The following is a 13,355-nucleotide window of genomic DNA, read 5'->3' on the forward strand; positions in this document are numbered from 1 at the left end:
GGAATAAAACCATATTCATTCAATATAATTTCCATAAAGAACAATAATATCAAAACAAAGAAATCTTAACTGTACATTTTTCATGGATGAATTATTGGGTCCACAGCAATGCCATAGCATCATCTACTAATCATTCCTTTTTTTTTTCTCCCGTAGTGAAGTTAGAGGGGAGTTCTTATATAATCATGATCTGTAGGCATCACAGGCAGGAGGAAACAAGTGAGAGGGGAATAGAACCCTTCTGTGCTCTTCGGCTTCCTTGGCTCACATCCCAGTCAGTGAATCAAAGCTCAACTTTCTTTACACCGAGGGGCTGCTGCTTTCTTGCTTTTCTATGGCATTACCCTGGCTGCACGCCTGAACTTTTTTTTTTTTTTAAACAAACCTTAGTATGAAAGGAGAACCGTGACTCTCTGAAGCTTTAAAAAAGAGCACTGAATTATCCGATTCAGAATAAACAATGTATTAAAATCTAAAAGATTGAGAATTTCCTACAATCCTGAAATAGGCCATTAATCCATGTATTTAAACACTACGGAGCACACACTGTGCTAACTAAGTTGATAAAGGAGAGTACAAAATTCAAGGAAACAGTCTGTAATTTTAAAAGGCAGAACTGAAGTTTTCATGGAAAGAAATCTGTGTTTTTAAAAAGAAAGCTGATGGAAAGCAGTAAGGATGACAAAAGGAGGTAAAGGGAGTGTCTGAGCTGGGTTAGAAGTAGAAGTGCAGTCAGCACCTCTGGGCAGAAGGCAGCAGCAGCCCACGGCTGTCTGGCTGTCACTCCACGGCCCCAGCACCATGAGGGACCACTCGAGTGTCACCTAGGAGACTGTGGGGATGTGTTTCTCTACTCAGCAGTGCAGCCTCATTTTCCATTTTGCTATGACAATTTGAAACTTTTGAAAAGTTTTCCAAAAACATCAAAATCAAAAACAAAAGTTTCCATCTCCACAAAACACTTCAGAGAAAAATAAACATAAAACAAAGTAAAATACAGAGTAATGTTTTAAGGAGAGTAATTTACTCATTGTATGAATACTAATTCTAGGGAAAGATTAGTCAGTCCACATGTTAATATGAACAGAGTAAGCTGTGGGATCGGATTCAAATTCCTTTTTCGGCGAGAGAGAGGGGAACCTGATTAATGTCTCTGGATCTCCTTTTCCTCATCTGTAAAGGGAAGATGAAAACGACTATCTGTGAGGACAGACGAGAAGCACTCCGGAAGTGTCCAGGCACATGTGGGGCAAACCCCACGCTGTGCTGACATGTCTCCATCTGGCATCACCACCTGGCTGTGAAGTCGCAGGCCCTCCCTGAACTGTTTATCTCGACTTCTGCGATTGCAGTGAGAATTCCACCGCCTCTGTCTTCCCTGACCTTTGGGGAAAGAACCCTTCCTTCACCCCTCCACGTTTCTTCTCCCTGGGTTCAGGTGAGCCTCTTCACATCTCCTTCACATCTCTTACAGGCCTCTCTGGCTCTGATCTTTTAAGACCTCTCACCTCGGTCCACTCTTTTCTATTTTCACCAATTCATGAATGTGAACATTTTCTAGCAATATACTAAAACTCTGCTTAACCTTTAAGTCTGTTTCTTCACAATCTTTATTTTAACACACGCATGCTGAGTCCCTGAGTGCCTACACAGAGTACCAGAGTCTACCCTAGGCTGGAGATTAAAAACAAAAACAATTCCCAGACACAGAAACAAACCCTTTCTACCTGAATACCCACAAGGTGCTCTAGTAACACCATGGGTTACTTACCAAAAGATTGGGGTGAGGTGGGGGGGAATGTGGCACTTTTAAAAAATAAGAAAAGGGAGAGGGTAATAATCTAAGTAGAAAATGGGGCAGCTTCTTCCTTCATTAACACTTAACGGCTCTGTGGCTTCTCCGGCCAGCGCTCACTCATCTAATGAAATGATGCAGCTCAACTGTATAACCTGTTTGCAGTATGTGGGTCATATGTTTTTATTTCCTTTTTAGGCTATTTGAATCATTCATTTCTATTTTTTCAGGTGTCCCTTTTCACATATTTTAAATGTGAAATATTTAAATATTTTAAATATTTCTTTTATAGGAAAGGGTACTGCAATGAAGACAATGACTCTGCTGGAATTCAAGACACATACCAAGACCTCTGATTTGCACATTAAATGTTCTTGTTAGATGTTCAGGCAACTTCCAGATATATGTACTAAATGCTACGGTTCTCTCTTCATAGCTGAATTTAATTACTGTTTCCAACTCCTACATTCTGCTGCTCTACAGGATGTAAAATGCTATCACTGACTTACAGAAGGATAATCTAACTGGAGTCTTTTTATTTGTCATCCTGAGTTTAGTATTAAACACACTCACCTGTGACTTGCTTGTCTGGAAGCGAAGGGATTGGAATGGCTGACCCAAACTTAACCAGGAGACGCTCATATAACCAGTCAAAGTGCTTATATCGGTGGTTTACAGATCGATTAGTGTTCTACAAAATAAGGGGAAGAGAAAAAGTTATCAATGCCAACTCCAGAACATGAAGAAAACAGCAAGCTGCAATCGGGGATGCAAACATGATTTTGCTTTTGATAACGTGGACACTTACAGTAGGTGTCAGCTGATATTCAATGTAGCTCTTCAGACCATACATTTTGGAGCCTTTCCTGGGATCTGCTACCACACAGTCAAATGTAGAGGTAGGATAAACCCACATTGGGCCATAATCTCCAACCTATGCAATGTTCCAGAAAGAAGTAATTTTGTTACATGGAAAAATAAAAATAATAAATACAATTGATGTACATCAGCAAGTAATTCTTTTCAGAATGAGAAGTCCTTTGGAGGGCCATTCTTGTTCCTCTTTGAGAAGCAACATAAATGGTTCAATGGTTTCTGTTCCTGTTAGATACTATGTTTAAAGAACACACCTGTGGTACAACCCCTCTGCTCCCATGTGGGTAGCTCAGCCCATGGAGAAGATACCAGCTTCCCTCCCCCGAGGAGAGTGCTGGTTACAACACAATGTCTCTTTGTCTCTTTCTAGTCTAGCTGTCACAAGCTATATGTGATGAAGAACTAGCTTTTAAAATTTTGCAATCTATCACAAACTAATAGTTTGGTGAAACATTACCACATTGTGTTTTTTCAACAATACCAAATTGCCCTCAAGTTTTCTAAATACTCTCATGTTCTGTACCTATCTCATGGTAGATCAGGAACAAGCAGTCTTCAGATGGACAATTGGTCTGTGCACCATACTTTGAGTAGCACTGTTTTGGCTCACAGAAATGATTCATCAGACTGGCCAGAGCCTGAGAGCCATTGTTTTACTACTAGTGTCAAGGAGCAGGGGGGCGGTGGGGGGCATGTGGAGGTACTATGTCTCAAAGCAAGAACCAGGCTAGCTGTTTTTTCCATGGACTGCTGTGCCTATGCACAGTGGTCTGGCTCACTTCCAACCCCAGGTATCACACCCACCTGGGCAAGGCTTGCCCGAAGAGGGGAGGCCTCCATTCCTTTCCCACTGGCCTTCTCTTCTATCTGTGACTAGGGGCAAAAGTTCAAAAATTCAGGTGACGCTAACACTAGTTAGCTGAGGTTTTAGCTGCGGTGGGAGGTGAGGAAGGGAAACCAGCTAAGTTCCAAATGGGGATGTAGAGGAAGGGAAACCAGCTAAGTTCCAAATGGGGATGTAGAGACCTCGTGTGTAAGTTTTGAGCCTGAGGATCGTTTCTGCTAGGCACTGCTAGGTGACAACAGGTCTGCTGTCCCAAACCTGGTTTTTTCATCTTATTTAAAACAACATCCAAGGCCATGGGAGCAGCTGCAGAGGAATCTGGATGCTGGAGCTCATGTACAGCTCCTGGAGTCACTCCCTGAGTCACCAACAGTCTCAAGCTGTTTGTTGGCACATTCATTTCAGAAACTTTGATCACAATGACAGATTGATTCTAGAGATTCAGACTGTAGGACAGCAGATCTTATCGAAGCACATTTCAGAGCAATGGAAGTCCTTATTATACTGAGAATGTTACCTATCTTCTTGGCTTGAAAATGAAAAATAATTGAGTTATAATCTAGGAATAGAATAAACTGCAAAAGGACCACTATTTCTAGGAAGGGAATTCATTCAGAGATTCAAGGAGAATGGAATAATATATAGAACAGGTTTTATTCTTGCAGATTTGAAAAAGTATAGTAAGAAAGTAAAAAGAAAATGAGAAAAATCACACAGACTGGGCTGAAGGAAGAGAGATTTGTTTAGGTTGAGACCTCAGAATGGCAAGGCCAGATAGACATAAAAAGAAAAAAAAAAGAGTATATTTAGTCCATATATATATATACACACACACATATATATATTTTGACAGAGTCTCACTCTGGCCCAGGCTGGAGTGCAGTGGCACAATCTCGGCTCACTGCAACCTCCACCTCCCGGATTCAAGCAATTCTCTGCTTAGCCTCCTGAGTAGCTGGAATTATAGGCACCACCACCACGCCTGGCTAATTTTTGTATTTTCAGTAGAGACAAAGTTGCACCATCTTGGCCAGGCTGGTCTTGAACTCCTGACCTCGTGATCTACCCAGCTCAGTCTCCCAAAGTGCTGGGATTACAGCTGTGAGTCACTGCACCTGGCCATAAATATAAATAAATATATATATATATATCTATATATTTATATTTATATTTAAGTGGAAGACGGGAAAACCGGACTGGGATATAAAAGTCCAGAGTCTGTTAGGTCAGAAAAGTGTCCTAGTCCAAGGATAAGAGTAGTTTAAAAAGAGACTAAAAAGAAAATCTCTGAGAAAAAATGACTGTAACGCCCTCAGAGAGAGCCCAGATACAAGAAACTACCAGAAAGCTGCAGAGATGACTTTTGGGAACTCCCTCTGTGAGTGGGCTGAGCATGGCAACTGTGCTTGGCTAGGGCCCAGTTTCACGGGGCTCTGTTTCATGAGTGGGCAAGGTTACTGCACTTTTAGAGCAAAGAGAGTCTCTGCTTTCTCTGGACCTCCTGAAGACACAGTGGCTTTCCTCAGCTTTTTCCATGTAAGAAGCCCACACAGGCAGACCTGCCTACTAATGGATCCAGTTCTACCTAAAACTTGCAGGTCAATGAAAGGCTGGGACCCTTAGCTCTGTACCACCACTGCATGCTTGAGACAAAGAATCTGAGGCAGAGCTGTGAGCCCTTGATTTTGCAGAGTTTTAAATGTAATGAAAAGAATAATGGTACATGTTCATTTTTTTTTTTAAGTCCAGAGAAAACAGGAAAAAAATCTTTAATGTAAGTACTCAGAAGTTAGTTACCCTAAACTGGCTTTGAGGGAAAAAGCATAACAAAGGCTCTTGGTTATATAGCTCTTGAGTCTGAAGAGTTCCAAGAGTTCAAAGAGGTAGGGATAAATAATTAGAGAATCTAACACTATTCCTGCAATTTTATCAAGTCTCCAAAGATTACAGAGTATGACTAGATGTTTCCTTATCCTTGACTGAGTCCAGGGTGAGAACACTCAAGGCTTCCGCCTGTTCCCAATCTGACTGTTACAGGGTTAAGTCAACAGGATCAGAAGATAGCAACAGTTCTCTTTTCCAGAATTTCATTTGGGAATCTACAACTAAATATCACCTAGATAGAAAATCTATCACTGATCAAAATGTGGAATGAAACCAAAGGGCTTGCGTCACATTATACAATAACCACAGAATTTTAAGACAGATATTCTTAATGATGTCCTTAACTCCCAGCTTCCATCTGGAAGCTCCTTACCTCAATTTGACAGCTGGTTTACTGGAAAAAAAACACTATTACCAATATCCCTGAAAGGGCACCTTATTCTAATAACATACATGTACTTTACGAGGGAAGAAATGTAAATACTTGACTTGAGTTCATTAAACATATAGGGCTGGCAGAAAAACAGTATGTAAAATACACTTCAAGACACTTTAGAAAAAAATGATCAAAACAGTATGTATTGTTTGTTCAATACTAAAAGTCTGAAAGATAAAGAATAAACAACATAATGACATTAATTTGTGCTAATTATCTTCAATACTACAAAACTAACAGATCTTATCAGTTACTTAGGGCATTAATTATATTTAAAATACTTTCCAAAAGATGAATAACCTACTTAGTTTTAAGGTACAGTATTATGAAAGAGCTTAATCAGAAAGAAAGTAAACAAAAATGAACAAACTTACAATGATGGGAATTTTCTCTTTGGGTTTTGCTAGTTGTTTGGCCAACAAATACTGCTCCGTGCCAGGTTTTGCAAATCCAGGAAATCTAATCATGAATATAAATGTTCGTGAGTCTTAAGTCTTTCAAGAATTTTACAACTGCCATCCACATTTACTTAATTTACCAGTTTTGACCTTGCCCTGTCTTTCAGGTGCTAGGAAACTGTGGTAAAAGAAACCTAATGTAATCAGATTGTACAATGGCCAATTAGGCATTTAATTAAGCTTGATCTGGTGAAGAGACCAGTTTGACTCCAGAAGGTGTGATGTTTACAGGCGCTCTATTTGCTTGACTGTTATCTGAAACATTCTGTCACCCCAGAGAGTGAAGGGCAGACCTGAAAATATGTCCCCTAGTTCCTTGGGGCAATGAGTAGTGAGCACACCAATCTGAGTTGGCCATAGGGGGCAACAGCCACCTGCTGGCATTTCTACATCCAAATTAAAGTTGCCTTTCAACAAGCTCACTCCAGAGGCCACAATTATCCCAAAGAGGCTGTCCTGATCATCAGCGTATGTGTTTGTTTCTTTTGGAATTGACTGCAGAAGCAGTTCATGACAGCAGAAAACAAGTCTCCTTAGTAAATACTGAGACTCAAAGTACAACCACTAAATTTGGCTAGAGGGTGAGATGGGGAGGGTAAGGGAGGTCACTTAAGACCCAAAAACTTAAATAAACTTGACTATTTCCAGAAATGAAATCTGTATCCAAAGGACATTTCTAAAATTGGGGACCACTATCCAAAGTGCTACTGAAAAAGACAAGATTAATTTGGGTTTTTGAATTTTTAAGTAAATAGAAAAAAAGGAAGTAAAATATCTACAATGAGAAAAGGAATCTTATTTCTACGAAGTTCCAGCCGCACTGCTTCTCCTTTCATTCACATGTCAAGCCAAAGGCCAGTGTGATGCTCTCAGGGGCCATGTCTTCTCCTGCATTCTTAACTAACTGCCCTCAAGTCTCCTTTCTCTAGACATTCCTTTAAAACACAACTTATACAAGAGACCAGAGGTGTCCGGAGCTGGATGGCGTGTGGTTTGAATTCCAATTCCAACACTTAGGTGGCCTTAGGAGCTGCAAACTCCTTGTGGGAAGAATGGGGCCAGAATGGCCTACTTTCTAAGGTGATAAGGGAATTAAAGATTGATGTAAAGAGCCTAGCGTGTACTCAGTACATTTAAGTCACTGGTGATTAAGTCATCCTCTCTTTGGAAGTACTCCCTGCAGCCTCAGGTACAGTCTTCCTCATGCTTTCCCGGCATTTTGAGCATATTTTGTGATTCCATTCATCACACCTGACTGCCACTATCCATTTATACCTGTTTATTACAGCAGCCAGAGTCACTCAGACGAAACACTGTGTTTTCAGGACCTGGAGGAGTTTGTGGAGCATACTAAATGCTTAATGAATTAACAGGCTGACCTGGAACACTTAATTACTTATTTATTTAGAGATGGAGTCTCTGTCACCCAGGCTGGAGTGCAGTGGTGCCACCTTGGCTCACTGCAACCTCTGCCTCCTGGGTTCAAGCTATTCTCCTGCCTCAGCCTTCCAAGTAGCTGGGATTACAGGCGCGCCACCACGCCTGGCTAAATTTTTATTTTTTTGGTACAGATTGAGGTTTCACCATGTTGGCCAGGCTGGTCTCAAACTCCTAATCTCATGATCTGCCTACCTTGGTCTCCCAAAGTGCTGGGATTACAGCCATGAGCCACTGCACCTGGCCCAGGATGAATTCTTATAATGCTCAAGTATATTTAAATTTCAGATCTCCTTTTCTAGTATAAGGTTTCTGTTCCATGACTAGAATACAGCTGTCATATAAAATGGATTAATTGCTGAAAAAGTGGTAATACTTAAAAACATTTTTTATAATTAAGTTTAAGCGACTCATTTATACATTAGTATAGTTAAACACAAATACACAGGGTTTTCAATTGTTCACAGCACTACAGAGACAGATGCCTCAGAGGCACAGGTTCAAGTTAGGACTGCTTTAATGTGGTTTCAACTTGGAATGATACTTTAGAGCAGAAAGAATTCTTAAAACCAACCTCCTTGCTTTAGAGACAAACTGAGGTTTCAACAGGTCATGAAACTTGCCTAAGGTTATGAGCAAATCAGAGAGCAAGGGTCGAGCAGAGCAGCGCACCAAAAAGCAGAGTCAGAGACCCCCAGGCAGGAGCTGGAACCTCACTCATCAGCCATGAAAATGTGGCCACTGATTTTTCTCTCTACTTCCTTCGTTTTCAAAAAGGGGTTGATTTATATGAGTTTTCAATATCCTTTATATTTACATTTAAAGAAGAGCAGACAATGATGCACATCACTACTGACCGTTATTGAAAACTTCAACTTTGACTCTGAAACAAGACACAGTTGACTAACAAAACAGAGAATGACTAATTTTACTATGCATACAATTAAGCATGAAAATATATAATGGAAGAAACTGGGTAGGAGGCAGCAAAAAGTGTGCAGTCAAAACAGAACTCATTTAATCACCTGAAGCTATTTCAATTTACTTTGGAAAACTTGTAGAACTGATTACACTAGATCTAGACCTAGATCCTGATGTTTAAATAGATGTTTATTTAGATATCGTTATGTGTTTAATTTTTCCAGACACAGATTAATATTCTTTGATATCTGCTTTGAGTCATGAACTTGGAATATTGGAAAAAAGTATTAGTAATTTTGAAAAATAAACTAAACATAACTACTGGAAGAAGAGCACTTGAAGATTCTGATGGAAGTCATAAATTATTAATACATCTCCTTCAAGCTACACTGGCATAAACTACAGCCTTATTTAGGTCTCTCCAAAGAATCCTACAGTGCTATATCCATGGTCACTGGTGTCCACATGCTTTCCTGTTAAGTAGGGTATCTACAAGTACTGTTAAAAACTTTTTTTTCTGGCTAGCTGTAGTGGCTCAAGCCTGTAATCCCAGCACTTTGGAAGGCAGAGACGGGCAAATCACTTGAGGCCAGGAGTTTGAGAGCAGCCTGGCCAGCATGGTGAAACTTTGTCTCTACTAAAAATACAAAAATTAGCCGGGCACGGTAGCACGGGGTTGTAATCCCAGCTACTCGGGTGGATGAGGCACACTAATCGCTTGAACCTGGGAGGTGGAAGTTTAGTGAGCCAAGATCACACCACGGCACTTCAGCCTGGGTGATAGAGTGAGACACCTGTCTCAAAACAAAACAAAACAACACCACTTTTTTTTGTTTTAAATCTAAGAGAAACCTAAGCTAAAACAAAGCTCTTGACCACATTTTTAGGCACAGGAGCTAAGAACACGTGCTTTGGTGCCTGAGGGCCTGGCTTCCTGACTGGAACACTTGGGTGCGTCTCTCTGGGCATCAGTTTGTCCGCAGTAAAACGGGTTTCATGTACCACAAAGGGATATGAGGGTTACATGCGAATGCATACAAACCATTTTGCACAATGCCTGGCACATAGCAAGTGATGAATAAAATAGTAAAACATTTAAAAGAGTTATTATTTTTTAGCTTTCCTGTGACATTAGCAATGAAACCTTAGTATGTCATAAATTGATCAAGGTGTAAGTAATGAAAACAATTTGGGAAATCATTAAATAAAATAAATATTTCTCTTGTAAAATAAAAATATTTTCTTTTTAAGTAAGCTTCTAAGTTAAAATCCAAATAAAAATAACCAAATCATATCCAAAACTTATGAGATTACTAGAAAGGGAAAAAGCCAGCTGTCTCTTTGTTTGGTACATACTTTGTATTAACCCCTGGTTCCCTGGCTCCCCTGTAAACTTACTTGTTAAGGGGAATTTTCATGGACGAGGCACTAGCACGACTGTTTCCTCGTTGAACGCCACCTGTGTCAGCTGATTCTGAATCCTTAAAGTAGGAAGAGGACTTGGGCCCATCCCAGTCTTCATCCCAGTCATCATCATCACCAGTTGCTACAGGTGAAAATGGAAGACTATTAGTTAAAAAAAGACCAAAATAAAAATAAAATTACTTTTCTGATAATTACCTACTAGGCAAATCAATTTTTTTTGATGGAGAAAAGGTTATAGTATAGGGGCATAACATGGATATTAAGAGTAAAGCCTATTAGTCAATTTTAAGGCTTGAATTACAGATTCTTTTAGTGCAAAAGACAAATCAGAAGCAACTTAAAGAGGGCTGTCAGATTAATTTTTGACAAGGGCACCAAGATGACACAATGGAGAAAGGACCGTCTCTTTAATAAGTGGTTCTGGGAAAACCAGATAACCACATGCAAAAGAATAAAACTGGACCTTTGTCTTACACCATACACAAAAATCAACTTCAAACAGATTCTAGCCCTAAATGTAAGACCTGAAACTATAAAACTCCTAGAAGGAAACAGGGGAAAAGGTCCTTGACACTGGCCTTGGCAACTGTTTTTTGAATACCACACTAAAAGCACAGGAAACAAAGTCAAAAACAAGCGGGACTATGTGAAACGAAAAAGCTTCTGAGCAGCAAAGGAGACGATCAAAATGAAAAGGCAGCCTATGGGCTGGGAGAATATGTTTGTGAACCATGCATGCATCTGATGACATGTTAATATTCAAAACACACAAGGAACTTGCAAAACTCAATAGCAAAAAAATAAAAAAGCTCAGTTAAAAAATGGACAAAGGACCCAAATTGACATTTTCCCAAAGACAAAAAAAAATGGCCAAGAGGTCTATGAAAAGGCACTCAACATCACTAATCACTAGGGAAATGGAAATCAAAACCACAGTGAAATACCACGTCCCACCTCTTAGGATGGCTTTTATTTATTTGAGATGGAGTCTCGCTGTCACCCAGTGGCACAATCTTGGCTCACTGCAACTTCCATCTCCCAGGTTCAAGTGATCTTGTGCCTCAGCTTCCAGAGTAGCTAGGATTATAGATGTCCATCACTATGCCCAGCCACTTTTTGGATTTTTAGTAGAGACAGGGTTTCAACATGTTGCCCCGGCTGGTCTTGAACTCCTGAGCTCAGGTGATCCACCTGCCTCCACCTCCCAAAGTGCTAAGATTACAGGCGTGAGCCACCATGCTCGGCTGTATGGCTATTATTTAAAAAGTCAAGAAATCACGAGTGTTGGTAAAGGTGTGAAGAAAAAGGAACCCTTGTACACTTTTGATGGAAATGTAAATTGGCATAGCTGTTATGGAAAACAGTATGGAGGCTCAAACAGTAACAAATAGAACTACCATATGACCCAGCAACTCCTCTCCTAGATATATACGCAAAAGAAATGAGAGCAGTACCTCATAGAGATATCTGCATGCCCATTTCCAATGCAGCATTATTTGTAATTGCCAAGATATTGAATCAACCTAAGTGTCTGTCTATGGATGAATGAATAAAGAAACCGCAGTATACACATAAAATGGAATATCATTCAGCCTTAAAAGGAAATCCTGACATTTGTGATACCATGGATGAAACTGAAGGACATCAGGTTAAGTGAAATAAGCCAGACACAGAAAGAAAAATATTGCATGATCTTATTTACATGTGAAACTTTTAACAGGTCTTTAAAAAAATCTTAAAAACTTACAGAAGCAGAGAGTAGAAGGATGGTTACCAGGGGCAGGGAGAGGGGAAACTAGGGAGATGTAGGTCAAAGGTACAAAGCTGCAGTTATGTAGGGTAAGTCTAGAGAGTTAACGTACAGTATGAGGACTACAGTTAATGATACTGCATTATATGTGGGAAACTTGCTGACGGAGTAGATTTTAGGTGCTCTTCTCTCTCTCTCTCACACACACACACACACACACACAAACACACACACACACAGAGGCACTTAGGTAACCATATAAGGTGAGGGATATGTTAAGTTCTTGACTGCAGTAATAATTTCACTATACATGTATATTACAATATTACTGTATACCTTAAATACACATCATTTTTTTAAAAGGCTGTCAGTCCAGGTAACTTCAGATAAACGCAGACTATAAGAATGTTAAGTGATACACAGGAGAAAAGACTTCTAGAGGCCTATACACTGACAAATCTAGTCTTATAAATTTACAAATAAGCAGAATACCCTTTAATTCAAGAGGCTTGGGGAGGACAAAAGGGATGACAGATCTGTGAAAGGCAAATGTTTAACACAAGGAATAAAGGGGAGAGAAGGGCAACGAGGAGGATATTCAAAAGACCGGGTTGGGGTGTGGGAGAAAAGGGAACGAGAAAAAGACCAGAGAGAAGAAGTAATTAAGCAGCATCAGTAGCTACTATTCTGACAATAATCCCTGTGTCAGATAAGGGACTGGCAGATAAGGTGCTGTCAGCTCTCGTCCTCCTTGTTCCTCCCTGACTCTAATGGCCTGAGTGTCCTTTAGTAGCAGACCCTAAGAGTGCCACTGTGGAGAAGCTGAGAGACAAATGCCAAATGGGAAAAGAACAAACTATGAGAAGGATCTGGGCCAAGTGACACAAAGCCGGACGCCAGGAGTCTCTCAATGCTTCCACCCAGTCCACAACCCTGGTCCTGCTGACAGGCAGCTCCTGTCTACAACTGCCAGCCTTGAGCCAGGACCTGCGCCCATCTCTGGGTTTACGTGTGAGGTCCTTGCTGTTTAGAACAGACATTTAATTTTTGGCCCAATATGATTACAGAGGAGGCAGGATTCAGGGATCGTACAAAAATCATGGGATACTATCTTCTTATTTAATTTCAGAACAGACATAAATACCCTTAAATCCCGAATTGTTTCCCATTCCATACACTTCTCTTCAGCCTTAGTATTTCTATTCATAGCCTAGTCAAACAGGAGTTAAAGATCAAACAGTGAATGCAGAGGATATACCAGCAGGATGAGCTACCTCCCATCCACATACACATGTCTCTGGCTCAAGATTTTAAAACAAATATGTTAGCTGCTGAGATGTTAAAATGAGAAGGTGACAAATAACCAAGACTTGTCATCTCTCTGAAGATGTGGAGATCAGAACACGGGCTCAGCTTCCCTACAAATGCAGAGATCCTCGGGTGACAGCAGGGGCCCTCGGCCTTCTGCAGCCTCCACCACCCGCTTTACTTTTACTTTACCAAGCAAGCGTTTGAACCCGTGACTCCGC

General features: G+C 40.4%; 1 protein-coding gene across 2 annotated transcripts in view; it reads right to left on the reverse strand.

Annotated features, from left to right (window-relative positions):
- Nucleotides 1-13,355, reverse strand: part of SNX9 (sorting nexin 9) — a 116,072-nt gene that overhangs the window by 28,315 nt on the left and 74,402 nt on the right. For both annotated transcript variants that reach the window (XM_021670141.2, XM_064360513.1), the window contains exons 6-9: nucleotides 10,050-10,197; nucleotides 6,210-6,294; nucleotides 2,604-2,729; nucleotides 2,369-2,486 (exon numbers count right to left, since the gene is read on the reverse strand). In XM_021670141.2, the coding sequence (XP_021525816.1) occupies nucleotides 2,369-2,486; nucleotides 2,604-2,729; nucleotides 6,210-6,294; nucleotides 10,050-10,197 (477 nt within the window). The remainder of the gene's footprint in view (nucleotides 1-2,368; nucleotides 2,487-2,603; nucleotides 2,730-6,209; nucleotides 6,295-10,049; nucleotides 10,198-13,355) is intronic.

The sequence above is a fragment of the Aotus nancymaae genome, unplaced genomic scaffold (assembly GCF_030222135.1).
Source record: "Aotus nancymaae isolate 86718 unplaced genomic scaffold, 86718_ANA_hifiasm-v0.15.2.pri h1tg000040l, whole genome shotgun sequence".
In the NCBI taxonomy this organism is placed as follows: Eukaryota; Metazoa; Chordata; class Mammalia; order Primates; family Aotidae; genus Aotus; species Aotus nancymaae.